General features: G+C 38.7%; 5 protein-coding genes across 9 annotated transcripts in view; 1 reads left to right on the top strand and 4 right to left on the bottom strand.

The window, feature by feature from the left end:
• Nucleotides 1-2,773, top strand: part of LOC132197052 (autophagy-related protein 16-1) — a 77,053-nt gene extending 74,280 nt beyond the window's left edge. The window contains exons 8-12 of the mRNA XM_059620093.1: nucleotides 1,502-1,622; nucleotides 1,963-2,157; nucleotides 2,211-2,295; nucleotides 2,354-2,506; nucleotides 2,561-2,773. Coding sequence (XP_059476076.1) covers nucleotides 1,502-1,622; nucleotides 1,963-2,157; nucleotides 2,211-2,295; nucleotides 2,354-2,506; nucleotides 2,561-2,654 — 648 coding nt within the window. The 3' untranslated portion in view covers nucleotides 2,655-2,773. The remainder of the gene's footprint in view (nucleotides 1-1,501; nucleotides 1,623-1,962; nucleotides 2,158-2,210; nucleotides 2,296-2,353; nucleotides 2,507-2,560) is intronic.
• Nucleotides 2,774-2,856: 83 nt separating this feature from the next.
• Nucleotides 2,857-7,630, bottom strand: LOC132198338 (probable cyclin-dependent serine/threonine-protein kinase DDB_G0292550). The gene is made up of 13 exons (XM_059622324.1): nucleotides 7,625-7,630; nucleotides 7,268-7,385; nucleotides 5,307-5,741; nucleotides 5,042-5,170; nucleotides 4,833-4,985; nucleotides 3,964-4,304; nucleotides 3,744-3,909; nucleotides 3,658-3,683; nucleotides 3,568-3,603; nucleotides 3,245-3,380; nucleotides 3,098-3,195; nucleotides 3,009-3,039; nucleotides 2,857-2,954 (listed from the first exon to the last, which is right to left on the bottom strand). Exons 1-13 carry the CDS (start codon nucleotides 7,628-7,630, stop codon nucleotides 2,890-2,892), a joined length of 1,740 nt encoding a protein of 579 aa, XP_059478307.1. The 3' UTR covers nucleotides 2,857-2,889.
• Nucleotides 7,631-7,815: 185 nt separating this feature from the next.
• LOC132197499 (uncharacterized) lies at nucleotides 7,816-9,921 on the bottom strand. 5 transcript variants are annotated; one of them, XM_059620826.1, is made up of 12 exons: nucleotides 9,800-9,921; nucleotides 9,552-9,738; nucleotides 9,318-9,491; nucleotides 9,159-9,257; nucleotides 8,908-9,098; nucleotides 8,689-8,854; nucleotides 8,609-8,634; nucleotides 8,521-8,553; nucleotides 8,308-8,449; nucleotides 8,153-8,256; nucleotides 8,055-8,085; nucleotides 7,816-8,001 (listed from the first exon to the last, which is right to left on the bottom strand). In XM_059620826.1, the coding sequence occupies exons 1-12, from the start codon at nucleotides 9,848-9,850 to the stop codon at nucleotides 7,949-7,951; spliced, it is 1,257 nt and encodes a 418-aa protein (XP_059476809.1). In that variant the 5' UTR covers nucleotides 9,851-9,921; the 3' UTR covers nucleotides 7,816-7,948. The 5 variants fall into 5 exon arrangements, with proteins under 5 accessions (XP_059476809.1, XP_059476811.1, XP_059476810.1 ...); XM_059620828.1 differs by having other exon boundaries at nucleotides 8,153-8,247; XM_059620827.1 differs by having other exon boundaries at nucleotides 8,311-8,449.
• Nucleotides 9,922-10,169: 248 nt separating this feature from the next.
• Nucleotides 10,170-13,655, bottom strand: LOC132197498 (toll-like receptor 4). The gene is made up of 3 exons (XM_059620825.1): nucleotides 13,530-13,655; nucleotides 12,329-12,634; nucleotides 10,170-12,096 (listed from the first exon to the last, which is right to left on the bottom strand). Exons 2-3 carry the CDS (start codon nucleotides 12,626-12,628, stop codon nucleotides 10,492-10,494), a joined length of 1,905 nt encoding a protein of 634 aa, XP_059476808.1. The 5' UTR covers nucleotides 12,629-12,634; nucleotides 13,530-13,655; the 3' UTR covers nucleotides 10,170-10,491.
• A 1,502-nt stretch (nucleotides 13,656-15,157) lies between these two features.
• LOC132196516 (uncharacterized) overlaps nucleotides 15,158-16,983 on the bottom strand; it is a 105,330-nt gene continuing 103,504 nt past the window's right edge. The window contains exon 7 of the mRNA XM_059619232.1: nucleotides 15,158-16,212. Within this exon, the coding sequence (XP_059475215.1) occupies nucleotides 16,139-16,212 (74 nt within the window). The 3' untranslated portion in view covers nucleotides 15,158-16,138. The remainder of the gene's footprint in view (nucleotides 16,213-16,983) is intronic.

The raw sequence follows: 16,983 nt of genomic DNA, 5'->3' as shown, positions 1-16,983 counted from the left end.
TAAGTGTCGTGTGGAATTTAGAAATAACAGACTCCCAAAATTTAGTCCTTAAAATTTATGATTGCCATTTGTACGGTGAATTTTTCCGTTTTGTTGGCTCCGATTCTAATATTATGCTGGCTGCAATAAAGGCTCATAGCGATCTCCCATCTCTCGCTCTTTGCGTAAATCACAAATTTTACTGCCGCGATCGTTTTACCGCCAGCACAGTGACACATATAATTAGCTGCCCATAAACCAAGAATATCTGGAAATCGCTCGGCCGGAGAAAAAAAACCGACTTGCGCGCAAATCCTCATTTTTCTTGTCGTAATTAAAGGAAGTGCTGCGCGCGAATCGTCACGTGGGAACGAACTTAATTGCCTAGTGCTGGGATTACTAGAAGAGAGCAATTAGCCGCCGCGTCCACTTAATTGATGAACGTGCTCACCGACGGACGGACGGACGGACGGACAGACGCTCGCTCGCTCGGTCCCGTTAAAGCTTTTTATTGCGCGCAGATATTGTCATATCACTAATTTCACCGCTCGCCAAAAACAAACAACAAACGCTGCCATTGTATTCTGGCCAGAACCGTCTTCAATTCGGGCCTCTCATCTTTCCAATCGAACCAAGTGGAATAATATTTTTAATATATAATAATTAAAAATGTTGTAATTAAAGTAGTAAATTTAAAAAATTACAAAAATAAAGCTTTCTGCTTAATATTTAAATTATATTTTAATTTTATTTAAAATTTTCACTAATTAAAATTCTATTGAATAATAATTTATTATTTAAATCCACAGATTTATGTTCATTTATAATTCTCAAAATTTCTTATAGAAAATTTAAAATTTCATCACTGCATAGAGTAAATTTAGTTCTGTTTTCATTTAATTGAATATTGTACAATTTTTGAGCACAATTTTATTTTCTTTTATTAATTTTCAAATCTTTTAGCGGATATTTTTTAATTCACTAATTTCCAGAAGCATAAATTTGTCAAATTTTTCACGTGCTTTTGTCTCTTTCCTATATTTAGACTTTTTCTTGTCAGGCCGGTGCATTTTAGAGACGCGCGGTGCCGCAGCGGTGGTCTCGCAAAATCAGAGCAACAAAACCTTTTTCCTTTTTTATTCGAGTGTGTAAATGTTTTATATTATGACACACACAAGTCTCAAATAAACCGAAATAAAAGGCAATGCTTGGCTGGTGCTACACGACCATTTTTCGCACAGTCACATTCGGCCAAGTAAAACAAATTCCTTGTCTTTCATAAAAGCTCATGCATTAAACATTCCGGTCGGCCGATCGGACAGGCTGGAAATAAATTTCAGGCCTGTCAGATCGAGACAATCGATTGTTAAGTGCCAAATTGAGATTCCAACTTAGTTTCAAAGTTTCTTTTTTGATAGCCCAAATGAATTATTCAGAAAATCATGAAATTTTAAAAGATGGAAAAAATCATTTTAATCACATAATTTACATTAGTTTCAATATTTAATCGCTTGTTTTTCAGCACACCTTGACCGGACACTCGGGAAAGGTCCTGGCGGCTAAATTCCTCGGACAGTCGGCGCGAGTCGTCACCGGCAGCTACGACCGCACTCTCAAAGTGTGGGACCTCAGATCTAGAGCTTGTAAGTATTCAAAAATATACATTATTTAAAAGTTTCAAGCTCTCTTTAAAAAAAATTATATTAGACATTAAACGGAAAATAATTGTTAAAGCTTGTTATAAAGCTTTTAGATTTTCATACAAAAATTTATTTAAAAACAACATTATTTTACATCGTGTTGATTTTCGAATTGTTATAAATTTAAATAAATATAAGACATGAATTATATTAGAAGAGCTTCCAATTATTAATAGAGAGGACGATTTAAGGTAAATTCAGCGGCCTCTGTGCCTCATTCATGAAACTTGTTCAAACTCCATCTTTCTGGCTCGCTCATTCAAATCTCTGATTTCATATTAAGGTATCGAGACCAAGTTCGCTGGCTCCAGTTGCAACGACGTGGTGACCTCCGAGACGTTCACCTTCATCAGTGGCCACTTTGACAAGAAAATCCGCTTTTGGGACGCGCGCAGTGAGGGCACCACCAGCAGCGCCGGCACCGCGGCCAACGAACTCGTCCTGCAGGGCAAAATCACCTCTTTGGATTTGTCAAAAGGTTTCTTTTTCAATTCCAAATTTATCCTCCAAACTATAATTAATTGAATTCAGATGGAAATTATCTCCTGGCCTGTGTGAGGGACGACACCCTGAGAATGTTCGACCTCCGAATGAAGCAAGAAGTTCGCTCCTTCAGGTCCGTTTTTGTTATCAGCCAAAAATTAATAATTTTTAAACTAATTTTGAAATTTCAGTTGCGACAACTTTAAGGTCGGGTGTGACTGGACCAGAGCCATGTTCAGTCCCAATGATGAATTGGTAGGGGTTGGAGGGGCAGACGGGGGAGTTTTTGTTTGGAACGCTCGGACTGGGCGCATTGCTTGCGAGAGCAGCCAAAAGGAGCACAGGTTTTCATTTGTAATTTATTGCTATAATTTTTATTAAAAAATTCTTAATTTCAGTGGGGCTGTGACTTCGATTGCTTGGCACACGTACGGCGGCTTTTTGGCCAGCGTGGACAGAGGAAAAAAGGCCATCATCTGGACTGGGGATTAATTTTATGCGCATTTTCAAAATATCCATGACTTAAATTTATCAGAATTGTAAGCTTTGTCTTTTATGTACTGTAACTAAAGTCCTAATTCATTCAATAAAGCTTAAACTTTGTGTCTATAAATGAAGCAGGAAATTTTTGTATAAAAAATTCCTTATTTTAATTATATAGAAATTTGTATGTACATGACATAGTTTTCAATTTGCCAAGTAGAGGTTTTTTTTAAATTTTTATATATCAATTATCATCAAAAGGATTGCATTCCTGGCCCAAGCTTGATATGGATGTCTTGCAAAAATCACCTGTTAAAATTTTAATATAAATCAAATGGTAATCAAAATGACTGAAATCAATACTTGACGCTCTGTCAGATGGTGTTGGACATTTCTAAGAATATTTAGAATGAATTATTTAATAGAATTATAATTAAAAATGCAAATCATACAAAAAGAATGTAGTGTAGGATGCACTGGACGTATAAGTACGGTTTTGTGAAGCAGGTGTAATCTGAAGTTTCAATTCTGTCTTGTACTTGGTTCATTGCTGGGGAAAATAATGTTGGATTATAATATTTCGGTACAAATGAGCGAACCTTTGACAGCTTTTTGACAGGTCTTGGACACCTCGTTTAATAACGGTCTCCATGCTGTCTCATTGTTGTCATTCAGATTGCTGTCCATGTAAGCGCGGACTTCGTCATATTGTAAACTATTTGGGTCCTCACTTAGCTAAATTTTCAAACATTTACAAATTTTGTTGGCGAACTTTTTTTTTGAAATTAATTCATATTGCTTTAAATTAATTTTCCTTATTTTAAATTACAATTTTAATAGAGATGAATGAAAAATCGGATAAAAGCTATGCAACCTGCACACCGCGAGTGATGAGCAGGTTGCATACTCTGCGCATACTTACAAACTGCAAAGAAATCATCGTGCAGTGAGTCAAGCACTGCAAATGTAAAAAAATTGTATTTTTCAATAAGAGAGTATTAACATTTTGTACGATTGCATCTGACAAGTTCTTCATACCTGTGAAAAATTTGAAAAGATTTTTAATTTTCATATTTTTTATTTCATTTTAATTTATACTTGCAGATTGGAAGTCAATGACGCCCTTTCCAATCAAACCCTTGTTGACCGAGTATTCGTCGATTGCTGGCGGTTCCTCGTCAGGGTTGAGGTCGTTCAGACACTCGTCCATGTCATTCGAGTCGAACAGAGTTGGATGCTCCAAAGCACAACAATATGAAGCGTCCTGCGAATTGAAAATTTACTTGGTTTTGTCATAATTTATTTCAAGTAAACGTGCGTTGAAATTTTGGGTCTGGCAAGAGTTGAGCGATTCGCTTTCAACGCCGCTGCCGGTGCGGGTCATCGACATTGTTGTGGGCATTCGGTTCCCCATCAGGCTGGACATTCCTCCGGGTCCTCCCATTGAGGGAGTTCCACCCCAGGGCATTGAGGGCATTCCTGGAGGAGGAGGCCCGTTTCCATTGTTGTTTCCGAATGGGGGTCGATCATTGTTGTTTCCGAATGGGGGTCGATCATTGTTGTTCCCGAATGGGGTTCGATCATTGTTGTTTCCATTGCCACCATTATTAGGGCTTGGGCCGAATCGGTCTCCATTAATGTCTCCGCCATTTCCTCCGCCTTAATTATTATTAATTTTTTGATTTAATTAATATAGTTCAGAAAATATGAATAATAATAGGACTAAATTTTTATACAAAATTTTATACTATTAATAATATTTATAGTTATGTGTAACGAGCTAAAACCCTCAGCAAGAGTTATAAAGATGACCAAATTATTCACTCAGTCCAGAGCAACTAGACCTGAATAAATCAATAAACGTGTGCAGGTACAACAATATTTCAAATAATGTTATCTTTCTCCAATAAAAAAAAGGTATTTCAAAAGTCTAATAAGTAAACAGCAATATTAATAATTGCCATTTGATTAAAGAAGTTTTGAAACTGACATCCATGAACTTTAAATATAAAAACTACCTCTTCAAATTTGTATTTTATTTATTTTGTAAGGGAATAAAAGCAACCCTTATTGAAATGTTAACCTTGAATTTTAGTTCTTATTTTTTTTAATCAATCTTATTATTAAATCGCAGTTGCCAAGTAAAATTTTAAAAATATTCTAGGCTGAGAATTTTGATTGCCTCACCTTGTGGAGGGTCCTGATAATACTCGTAGTAATAATCGTCCTGGGTGCCATTTGTGGTCGGTCCAGGGGTGAAGGGTGGATTTGGAGAGTTGTTCGTAGGGTACCTGCTGACCATGAACGGCGGTCTTTCGTACTCCAATTGAGAATTATTCACTAGCAAAATTATGACAGTTTTAAATGCAAAAAATGTTTATTATTCAAAGAAATACCTGGTGGAGGTGTTGGAGGCTTTTTGGTGCCGCGCTTCTTGTTTTTACCATTTTTCCTGTTTCGGTTTCTATTCCGGTTTCTCTGGTTGTTATTTTTCTTCCCCTTCTTCTTTTTCCCTGGACCAGGAACTAGCAAAAAATAATCATATTAAAAATGATTTTATAAACTTTTAAAAATGAAAAACTATATTTTTACAATTTTGGGCGAAAATTCCATTTAATTTTTAATATTTCTCAGTGATTTTTGTTTTCTCAAGAGTCTCACCTGCGGGATTGGTTTGGTTGGCGTTGACGACGGTTCCGTTTTTGACCTGCTGGTCGTTGTTGTTCTTCCTCCTCCTCTTCAATCCGGGACGGTGAATGGGCAGGCGTATTTGTGCGAACGCGACCTTCAGCGGAGGGTTCAAAGGGCTCCTCTGCCTGAAGCCTGGGCCGGCCTGCTGCAGCGCGGGCAACCCCTTCCTCCTGTTGGGCCCTCGCGCCCCCGGCTTCTTTTTCTTCTTCTTTTTCTTGGGCTTGGCCGAGGTGGCCACGGTCGGAGTGGCCGCGGGGGTCGGAGGGGTCGCCACGAGCACGGGGCTGCTCTCGAACTGGCGCCGGTTGAAAAGGACGGCGTCGTTGATCGTCGTCTCGCCGTCGGTTTGGTTCTCAGGGTTGTCATAATAATACTCGTAATTGTAGTTCGGCGAAAATATTTCAACTGTACAGTGTTTTGGCAGGGGTCATACGATCGTGACCATATTTGAGACCCATAAAGACCATGTCAAGAGGTTTTCAAAAATATATAGTTTTACCCCATTATCTCAAAATTTATGGGTTTTACGGGACGTTCAAATTTAGATTTTGGAAAATTTCAAAAGGCTGTATCTCGGCTTCCCGTTGACGTAGAACAAAAATCCGGGTATGGTTGAATTTGTCTCATTGCTCTCTACAACTTTGCTGTTGGAAGCAAAATCGTATGTCAAAGTTCAAGGTCACTTCTGCTGACCTCGTGACCTTTGACCTCACAATTGAAGGTTATCCCCCAATTTTATTTCAATTCTGAGATAGCCATTTTGTAGAACGTGAAATTTTACGCTATATAAGAAAATAAACCAGATGGCGTTTTTTGTTAAAAAATTAATAAATAAATTAAAAGAGCAAAAAACGTGGTTTTCCGAGCATTTTTGCTGGGTAAATATGTTTGAACCACCGTAACTTTTTTTCTGGGCAAGATAGCCCCACATACCTAATGACAAAAAGTAATTGCCTTGACACGGCCCATCTAATGATGTATCACACGTGGTGGTCAGGTCACAAAAGGTCATTGACCCCGGTGACCTTTGACCTTCCCATAATTTTTTCGTCATGTGTGGCACATGATTCGAAAGAGAACATTAAGAGGGTCATTTTGGTGCCCAGAAATCTGTTGTAGCTTGAGCAGAAGTAAAATTATTACTGTTTTTGTAATAAAAAGTGATCGAAATCGAATTGTAAATAAACGTAATTCTAGGATAACTCTGCTTCTCTGAAAGCTACAACAGATTTCTGGGCACCAAAATGACCCTCTTAATGTTCTCTTTCGAATCATGTGCCACACATGACGAAAAAATTATGGGAAGGTCAAAGGTCACCGGGGTCAATGACCTTTTGTGATCTGACCACCACGTGTGATACATCATTAGATGGGCCGTGTCAAGGCAATTACTTTTTGTCATTAGGTATGTGGGGCTATCTTGCCCAGAAAAAAAGTTACGGTGGTTCAAACATATTTACCCAGCAAAAATGCTCGGAAAACCACGTTTTTTGCTCTTTTAATTTATTTATTAATTTTTTAACAAAAAATGCCATCTGGTTTATTTTCTTATATAGCGTAAAATTTCACGTTCTACAAAATGGCTATCTCAGAATTGAAATAAAATTGGGGGATAACCTTCAATTGTGAGGTCAAAGGTCACGAGGTCAGCAGAAGTGACCTTGAACTTTGACATACGATTTTGCTTCCAACAGCAAAGTTGTAGAGGGCAATGAGACAAATTCAACCATACCCGGATTTTTGTTCTACGTCAACGGGAAGCCGAGATACAGCCTTTTGAAATTTTCCAAAATCCAAATTTGAACGTCCCGTAAAACCCATAAATTTTGAGATAATGGGGTAAAACTATATATTTTTGAAAACCTCTTGACATGGTCTTTATGGGTCTCAAATATGGTCACGATCGTATGACCCCTGCCAAAACACTGTACAGTTGAAATATTTTCGCCGAGTTGTCCGCGGGCTGCTGCTGCTGCTGGTCCATGTTTTCCTGGGCTCGGGCGATTCGGTTCGCCTCCAAGGTGTCTTGGCCGTTGTACATGCGCTTCCCTATGCCTATGGTTGTTCGTTTTTTGGCAGCAAACGACTTTTGAAAGCAAATTGAAATTATTTCAAATTTTCTTTTAGTAAATTAAGCTCACCAGCTGAAGAAATATGAAAAAAAATAATCCGATTTTGCTCATCGTAGAGGAAAAAGTGGAGCAGCCAATCTATATATTTCGAAATTAAAAATGGTGCAGAGCAGAGAGGATGCCAGCTGCGTCAGCCGCCAAGGGCAGTGCCCTGACGCTCATCCTGTTTGCTTCTTCTGAAGGTGACACTGAAAATATTGGAGCGAGGACTTTGCACAAATCACAAAATCTAAAATGAATAATGCGATTAACTAGGGCAAGGATTTCCCTCATAAGTGTGTTTTTTGGAATGAAACTTTCTTTTACATTTAAATCAATTTATTTAAAAAAAATTTCTAACTCTCGATATTTCGCAGAAGCAACAAGCGAAGTATCTTTGATTTCTTTCGAGCTGGAATAAAATCTCATTTAGATGAGAAATTTAGTTCCAGTTGTAATTTTTTCAATGACACGTGGATCATTTTTATCGTAAATCTTTATTTAAAAAGGGTTACATTCGGCGATGTTATCAATCATCTTTATACAATAGTCAGCTGAAAATTTTTTATAATGAAAAATCAACATTATTATAGCAAGTTTTTTATACTTTTCGACTTATCGGACGCTTGTGGACAGTTCTGCAATTTTTGTTAAATTCACTTATATTTTAATTTTTAAATTGAATGTTTAGATATATAAACTGACGTATAAAAGTTCCCTTCTGATGCACTGAACATACAAGTACGGTCTGGTGAAGCACGTCGAGTCGTCCGTTTCGAAAAAATCCGGCATTTCGGCTGCTAGTTTTTCTTTTTCAGACAAAAAAATTGCATCTAATTTAAAATATCAAGCTTCAATACTACGCGTTAGAGCATCTCTGCAAGTATATTCGGCTTCTTGCAGCGTGGACAACCATTCCGTCCCATTTGAATCGTCCAAGTTTTGTTCAAAGTAGGTGTCGATCTCTGTATACTCTATTTTAGTCGGATCTTGATCGATAAACTATTAAATGGAAAAAAAATTAAGCATATTTTGAATTGTTTGAAAATAAATGTTGATCAGGTTTGCATTACTTTTTTGTCCGAAAACATGCAGTGAGTAACGCACTAACCAAAAATTAATAAAATCAGCGTTAGTATAAAAATAATAATTATTTTATACCATTGCCTCCCGCATATCTTGAAACCCTGAGCATAATTTGAAATATATATTAATTATATTAATTTTTCTTTTAAATATACATTTTAAATTGAAATTCAGCTTTTTAGTGGCGCTGTCAAGCCCCTGATAAACCATGAAGGTGTCGATTTCCTCAGCTTTAGGTGACGAAGAATTTGCATAACAATCCTCAAAATCGGTGTAATCAAAAATTTGTGGGATTCGCAAATTGCAGCAAATGACCGCTTCCTATTGAACTTGCTTGAAAATAACTGCAAATTGAATTAGTTTTTTTTTTATACATTAAGAGAGGCATTTGAGCAAAGCGTCAAAGGCTGCGGTTCGACTGCTGGACGGGTGACGGTGACAAAAGCCCCTGGGGTCGTCGTCGGTCTTGCTATCGACCCTGAAGAAGTGCTCAAAGGTGGAGCTTCAGTCATGGGCGATGTCCAGGTTTGCTGCCAAGCAGTCCATTTCGTTCTCCGCCTCCGAGCTGAGATTCAATTAAATAACTATAGTGAGCAATTTTTTTTATAAAAAAAAAAATTGAGACTCGATATTTCTCCATAATTCGATTCCTCATATTGATAGTCGTAATTATTGTAATTCGGCTGAGTCGGTTCGCTAAATTCATTCCCCATTGTTGTTGGAACTGCAGAATGAAAATATAATTTTTTTAATTCTAAATTTTTGCTGTTATTGAAAAGCTCACAGTCCACTACTGCATTAGGGATTTTGTCAACTTTCACAGTGGATTTTTTGTTGGGTTTCTTCTTTCTGGCCCTGCCTTTGGCTCCGCCGTTGCGCAGCCTTTTGTTCCGGGCCGATTGCAGGTTCGAATTGGGCCTGCGAAACACGACCCTATTGACCGGCCCTCTGTTGTTTTCTGCGCCAAATCATCTTCACATAAATAATCTCCAACAAAGAGCAAATTAATTAATTTAACCTCTGACGACGGCGACGCCAACCACCCTCCTGGCCTTTGCCGGCTTTTTCTTTTTCTGTTGGCCCGCTTTATTTTTCAACGACTCGTCCACGTAAACGAACGTGTCGCCCGCCGCCTGCTTCAAGCCGCTCTCTGAAACATTCTCCAAGAGATTGACCTCGCCGGCAGACGATTCGCCGACGTGCAACTACAATTGTGACATTTTACAATTTTTTTAAATCTTTTAGTAAATTGAAAAACAATCTTACGAAAATTAAATTCATCGTCAGAAATGTGTTGATCAATTTGAATTTTTCCATGGCCCTCCGTTACAAATAATATTCGTACTTAACAATTAATCAGTCGAAGCTAGGGCGACGCTGTGGCCAACAGGACGAACAATGTGAAATCTACGTGCGTGCGCCAGCCAGAGGCAATCGCGCAACTTCCGCCTAAATAATCAGCCATGCCGTGGAAATTTATGCCGATTTACACTAGAAAAACTGCAGAAATAACTCTAAACTAATAATTCAAGTTTAAATGTTCACAGTTATTTAAAATTCATTAAATTAAGTTGTAAATTAAGTTTATTGGTTTTCCTCTGGGCAACTTCTGCCCATCAATAATTAAAATAAGAAATTAACAAAAATATAAAAACAATTTATTTAATTTTTTTTTGTTATTTCACACTTTCAGTGTACAAATTTGGCGATCATTTTTACACCAAAGTCAAAATTCATCATTGGGATCTCTAAAGCTTATTATTACAAAAAATTCAGCACTTCAGTGAGGATCGCTGGACCAAAGTCTGCGGTCACGCGTCAAAGCTGCTACAGGGGCCGATTCGCCGCGATGATAAATGGGTCAATTATATTTACATCAAGCGCATCACTCTCTCGTCGCGCGCGAAATGGAAAATCACACACACACACACACACTCAACACTACTGACGTCACACTATTAGCAGATAAGCGAGTCCAAAGGCTTGGGCCAGAGTTCCGCTTGACCCTGGCACCTCAGCAGGGCACTGCCCCGCCTCTCGTGGAGGGCGACGCCCTTTGAGATGGCCCACTGCCACAGTCTGGCCATGTAGCAGTCGCACTGCAGAGGGTTTTCCTCCAGGTACACGGCCTGCAACCTGCTGCATCCGTCCACTGCCTCGGGGGTGATTCTGCGCACCCTGGAATTCCTCAGGTCCAGAATCTCCAGCTTCGGAGCCAGAGTGCCCAAATCAGGCAGGGCGTCATCCAAAGAGCTCAAAATGTTCCCACTGGCCTCTAGCTTGACCAAGTTTTGGGCTCCAACTAAAGAGCTGGCCGTGATCTTCCTCAGGTAGCACTCAGACACGTCCAGCACCTGCAGGTTCTTCAGGTGCTGCGGCACAACCTGATTTTGATCAAGATCTAGTGGGTTTCCTGACAGGTAGAGTTCAATGAGTTTTGACTCAGGTGGGAAAACGTCCGCAGGTGGAGCACCTCTCTGGTTGCACTCTCGCATGTAGAGTTTCTCCAGACGCGTCAGGTCGCTCAGGGCACCACTCTCGATTTGCACTTTGTTGCCAGAAATGGCCAAAGTGATCAGATTCTTAGCTGGTGAAAAGGCATCTTTGGTAATAGTGGTCAGGCCGCAGTAAGAAACGTCCAAAGACTCCAGCTGGTTAAAAATGGTGCCGGCCGTGTTGACCTCTTGGTCACCCAAAGGGTTTCTGGACAGGTCAAGAGAGCGCAGGGATTGCCTGACTTTTGGCAACTCTCGCAGGAACTTGGTGGATCTGAGTTGGCAATTCCCGACTGAAAGGTGGTGTAATTTGGACAGCGGCTGAAGCACCGAGGTCATGTTGATCAACCCAAGGGTATTGTCAGACACCTTCAGGGTTCGCAACCTCGTCAGGTTGGAAAGCACGTCACTCTTGAAGGATTTCTCATTCAGGTTACAGCTTGTCAAATCCAGGTGTTCCAAGTGGTTGAGTTTGCCCAGGGCCCTGGTCAGGTCGAGGCCACTCAGGTCGTTGAAGGCCGTGTCAAGGGTATGGAGCCAGTTGCAGTGGGCAAAGGTGCCAACGTGGGAAGCTTTCAGGGTAAGGCCACAGCGGCTGATGTCCAGTTTCTCCAAATGCACCAATTTAGACACCAAAGTCTTCAGCTTGTCTGCATTCAAACGGTTTTGGTTGAGGTTCAGGACACGCAGGGGCGGGTCAGGTGCAAAGTCTGCAGGGGCAACGTGCGAAATCAGGGTGTTGGCCAGGTGCAGCTCGTCGAGTCCTTGGAGGCCGGCAAAGGCGCCTGGGCGGATGGTGCGAAGAGGGTTGCCGGAGAGGATGATCTTGCGTAGGGAGGGAGTCTTGCTGAAGAAGTTTGATCCGATGATCGAAATTCCACTATCACAAAGGTCGAGTGTCTGCAAGGAGCGGGACTCGAGGAAGGGCGAGTCATCGGTAGGGCCAGTGAGGTCTTTATTGCGCCTGGCTTCGAAGGTGATCAAACCAGGGCTTCCTTGGAAAGTGTCAGGACTGATGCTGGTTAACTGGTTTCCTGAGACTTCCACATCAATCAGAAGACCAAGACCCTGAATTAATTGGAAATTTAATAAATGATTATTAATTATTATTATTTTTAATAAATAAATAATTCATTCATTATTATTATTATTTTATTTTTTATGAAATTTTAAGAAAACATTAATGATGAATTGTCGAAAACTCTGTAAATTTGTTTTGCTTTTTTGATGCTTTTACTAATTTTATCTGACTCAATTGTTTTGCAAAAAAGGTAAAATAATAATTTAAAAAAAATCTCACCTTGAAATTTCGCTTGGTAAGTGTTTTCAGATTGTTGTTGGTCAGCACAATGCGGCGGAGTTTGACCTCCGGGTCGACAAAAAAGTCGGTCAGCGCGTTCCCGTTGAGCTCGAGCATGTAGGTGGTCGGGGCGAGGCCCGAAGGCACGTCCGAAAGTGCGCGATGCGAGCAGGAGGCGACCCAGTGGACGCGGTAGTAGTGACAAGAGCACGCGCTCGGACACTCCTGCGGCGCCAACTCGCCGTTCAGCGTCGGCACCAGCACCGCACACGCCACCAACAGAATCACGGAAAGGCGCATTTTCGTCTGAAAAGTTATTTAATTTCAAAATATAATATATATGCAATGGCACGTATATCAAAGTACAAAAAGAAGAAAGAAAGACAATTGTTATCTTGAAGTGATAAAAAATTTCAATATATCGCTCATATTTTGTTGATTTGTGTTTCAAAACTGAATTATTTATATTAGAAAAATTCCTAAAACTTGAAAAACCCGTTACAAAAATCACAGCAGTGATTCTAATGGCTTTTCATTGGTGTTTTTTACTGAGTTATGAGGGATAGGTTTGAAATTGTGTTTCAAAGTGACATATTTTTCATTAAAATTGTTCAAATGGTTCATTTTTGTCTTAAATCAACTGGATGAAATCCTAATTAAACGTTAATTGACTTTCAAATTATCATTTTGATTTTTGAAAAACGCTTGACCAAAAATATTTATAAATAAATACCCGAAAAAATTAATTTTTGAATACTTTTTTCCAATTTTTTGTATAATTTTACAAAATATGCAGTGAAATTTATTTATTTAGAGTCTGCGTGTTAAAGATAATATAAACGAGCTCTGGTTTTTGTGGCGAGTGTGAAAATTGGAGAGAAACGTGATAATCAGCATGTACGCAGTGGGAGCATGTTTTGATCGACACACAAGGCTATTCATTTTGACAGCGGAATTATATTCATGCAAAAGTACACAAGTTCTTTGAACGGGTGAGAAAAAAACTGGTTTTGCAATGACGCACGCACGCGAGCTTCTCTCTTTCGCAAAAAAATTAATTCATTTTCTCTCTTAGCAACAAAACCGAATTTCAAATCGAAACTCAAAAGAGAACGTCTGCGTTCGAAAAAAGATCAAAACGGTTCGAACAAAGGCTTTGAAAGGAAGGGTGGAGATGTATGGGGAATAATTCCGCACTCACCAAAGAACAGATTGCTGAAGTCAGCGTCTGCAGTCGAGAGCTGTGTCGATCGGAAGCCCGTCTGCGAGGATAAAATGTTTTCTTCTCTGCGAGCGCCTCCGACGTACATTCGGTCAACACGGCCGCCCTCCCACTCCTTATCTTCCATCTCTTATCACCAGATAATGTCCCTTTCTTATTATTCAAAGAGCTCGGCGATTTTTTTCTCACTCCATTAGCGGCTATAAATTTTTATCTCCTTCTTTAGAAAAAAATTCCCCGATTTTAGATATAATATCCGTCGCGCCTTTCTTTCTGCCAGCGAATGAAATAATATTGCGTAAAAGGGATAAAAAGAGAGCGTTCCAAGACGGTCGTAAATTTTTGTTTTTTGAACGCTGCAGCTTCTCCAAAAGGAAGAGCAAAAAAAATGTTTCTTCTTGAGAGAGAATAATGTATTGGCAGAAAGAGTGGCTCTTTGCTTTGCGCAACAAAGTTTGTTTATCCGAAAGAAATGTCAAGGGCTTCGGTTTTATTCTGGAAGAGGAAAGTCGCTTTTCTTCTATTGAAATGAATTTTATTCGCATTCATACCCGTGAATATAATTTTAAAATATACAAAAATAGCTCGGCGCCAAATGAAAGGAAATCAATAAAAATTTTGAGCTTGGATTTTCGCATGCAGCCTTCCTAATTGTCTAAAACAGCAGAGCACCATTCAGTTCCATCTTCTTATAACTTGTTCTACATGAATATATTATGATGAATTATACACACAGTTAATAAAAATTCAGCAGGAGTTTCAACAGCGTTTAAAATATTTATGTCTGCTACGAGGCAAAAAAACAACAAATATTAACTGGAAAAGAGCAATTCCGAGCGAGATCTGATGATGGTTGGAGTAAAAAACAATCCGAATTTTTAAATTTTTAGGTGATTTTTACATATTAATTAAAATATTAGGACTTAAAAAGGATTCTTCGTGACTTTTTTCAAGACAAGGATGGAAAAATTTGATTGAACAGTTCATAACCTTTGTCTCTTCCAAAATAAGAGAAATTCAAAAGCTAAATTTTGGTAAAATATTTCGAATTTAATGTAATTTTGTTCCGAAGGCTTTCGAATCGCGCTCGGAAATGGACAGACTTCCTTTCAATAAACCAATATTAATTAATTAGTAAATTCTTTCTCACATTTCCAACAGTTATTTCAGTAATAATAATAATAATGACGCAGCCCCCAGCATCAGCATAGTTTTGAGCTGCGCGCGTTAGTTAGTTTCTCTCACATTTAACGTCCTCTCTCATGTGTGTAATTTTCGCAGCTTGATATAATAAATTTATACACAATATTCTCACCCTCGTCTAGCTCTTTTGTACACGGATCGCGCGCGCTGCTGGTTTAATAATAACGCAACGCTTATTGTACAAATATATACAGAGAGGGCATACAAATTATCCACACACATTGTCTGATATCAGCATAGTTAACGCCTATACACACGTACGCCTGTCTGCATATGTGTGTTATTAAGGGGTGTACACAGCAATTATACCCCCAGGTAGCTTTTTACATTGATTCCTTTTTTTGTTCAACAACAATTAAGTTCGTCCGATAGTGTGCATTTCCGATCACTTGAGTTTTTTACAGCATTATATATTTACAATTCAGGAAGTAAGATGCAGAATTTGATGACGATTTGAAACGTTTCGTAAACTAGAAAGTCGAAAACGATTCGAAAGAGTCAATCTTCCTTCAATTCAGTTCTGAATATATAAAAATTCAAAAGTTTTGCACGCCTTTCTTGGGCCAATTTATTTCTTGCATATTTTAGTGGATTCAAAAGCATTGCGACGCCCTAAATAATTAAATCAAGGAAAACAACAAATAAAACGAAAAAATTTGCCAAAAATGCTAAATTTTTTCAGAAAATTTTAATTTTTTTATATTTAGAAGTTTTCTATGATTTTACCCAAATTTAATTTAAATTTTAATTGAATGGCGAAAAAATCATTATTTTGGAAAATAACTGAAAAATTAAAACTTAATTTAAAGCTTTCTTATCTTGACTTATAAATAAATCCTCAAAAACCATTAAATTTACTACAATAAAATAAAAAGCCGCTCATTTTGCTAAAAGAACCTTCTAAAATGTGCAAGATTTCTACTTAAAACTTATAAACATTTAATTATTAATTAATTACTTCAAAAATGAATTTTTAACAAACATGACTTTCCAGTTGAAAATCTCACAAAATCCTGAGTTCTCAACATTAATTATTGTTTTTTTTTTTTTGCAAAAAAATTCAATCTCACCGACGAACGCACTCGTCGGTCGCATCGCAGCTGGCACAGCAAGTTTTACACGAATCGAACAGCGAGATATATCGAATTGAATGTCCAAATAGAGTCTCTGTGTCTGCTCGAGGGGGCTGGCGGGGGTGGCTCACTTACGCACTGCTAGAGTCGATTGATTGAGACGCGCACTGCCTTAATTCGCTGCTAAGGGTGCGCGCCTGCTTCCTTTGAGACGACGGCCCGCGCTCTTTTACTCTGCGTCCCGAGCTAGAAAATTTCGACACCGCTTCCAACTCGCTTCCGTCGGAATTCTTACGGCTGAGGCCGTGCTTGCTATCTCGAGAGGGCCAGCAACAGCTGCGCCACCAGCACGACAACCACCAACGCGCCGCAAGAACCCTTCAGACCTGCAACATTCGAAGAAAAAGTTTATTATTGCTTTAAAATAGATTTTACTTAATTAATTTGGCGACTTCAGCAGAAAAAAAACTGTTGCGAAATTGGTGAAAATGCATTGATTTTTTTTTCATAATGCACTTTTTTCCAAATTAGTTTTTCAAAATATGTGTGCTTCAAAATATTTGACTCTCAAAGCCTGTTAAAATGACCGAAAATGACTATTTTTGGGACTTATAAGAAATAAATTTGATTGTTGACGATTTAAGACAAATTTATAAAATACCTTAAAACAGGATGTAATAAGAACACTTGAAATTTATTACTTCTCCTCACTCCAAAAGGACTATAAATAAATCTGGCATGATTTGAAACGGAATAAATTGAGTCTGGGGAACATCCTGAAGTCTTTCCTCTTTAATAAAAAAGTGATGAATTCGGGGCAACGTTTCCGCCAACATTTCCCTTTGAAAATATAAAATTTGTATGAATCGGCTAAAAATTAAGTGACTTTCCGCCGCAACTTTGAAAACACACTTTTGTATAATACATTTGAAAGGGAGGAAACGTTGAAGATAAACATGGAAAAATTGAATTCAAAACGGAATATATTGTTGCGAACGCGCACACTTTGGAAAACGAAGCGCGATCGAACAAGGGAGCAAAAAGTGGTTCGTTGGTTGCGCGGAGATAAAAACGCACCTGCCCGGCGAAATGCGTTGCTTGCGCCTCGTTCTCAACAGGAAATTTGCAAACATTGTTAAGTGTAGAGGAAGAATTCA

This window comes from Neocloeon triangulifer, unplaced genomic scaffold (genome assembly GCF_031216515.1).
Source record: "Neocloeon triangulifer isolate White Clay Creek 2 clone unplaced genomic scaffold, ASM3121651v1 ptg000012l, whole genome shotgun sequence".
Classification (NCBI taxonomy): domain Eukaryota; kingdom Metazoa; phylum Arthropoda; class Insecta; order Ephemeroptera; family Baetidae; genus Neocloeon; species Neocloeon triangulifer.
This window is presented reverse-complemented; position numbering and strand designations above follow the sequence as displayed.

Excerpts from the sequence above, each read along its gene's own strand:
- LOC132198338 (XM_059622324.1), bottom strand. Across the intron at positions 5,171-5,306 it reads CAACCAAACCAATCCCGCAG|TTCCTGGTCCAGGGAAAAAG; the intron begins GTGAGACTCTTG and ends ATTTTTTGCTAG. Across the intron at positions 3,684-3,743 it reads CATTGACTTCCAATCTGCAA|GTATGAAGAACTTGTCAGAT; the intron begins GTATAAATTAAA and ends AATTTTTCACAG.
- LOC132197499 (XM_059620826.1), bottom strand. The coding sequence starts at position 9,850 with ATGGAAAAATTCAAATTGATCAACACATTTCTGACGATGAATTTAATT. Across the intron at positions 9,099-9,158 it reads GAATTATGGAGAAATATCGA|CTCGGAGGCGGAGAACGAAA; the intron begins GTCTCAATTTTT and ends ATTGAATCTCAG. Across the intron at positions 8,086-8,152 it reads TCAGAAGGGAACTTTTATAC|AACTGTCCACAAGCGTCCGA; the intron begins GTCAGTTTATAT and ends CAAAAATTGCAG.
- LOC132197498 (XM_059620825.1), bottom strand. The coding sequence starts at position 12,628 with ATGCGCCTTTCCGTGATTCTGTTGGTGGCGTGTGCGGTGCTGGTGCCG. Across the intron at positions 12,097-12,328 it reads TTACCAAGCGAAATTTCAAG|GGTCTTGGTCTTCTGATTGA; the intron begins GTGAGATTTTTT and ends CAATTAATTCAG.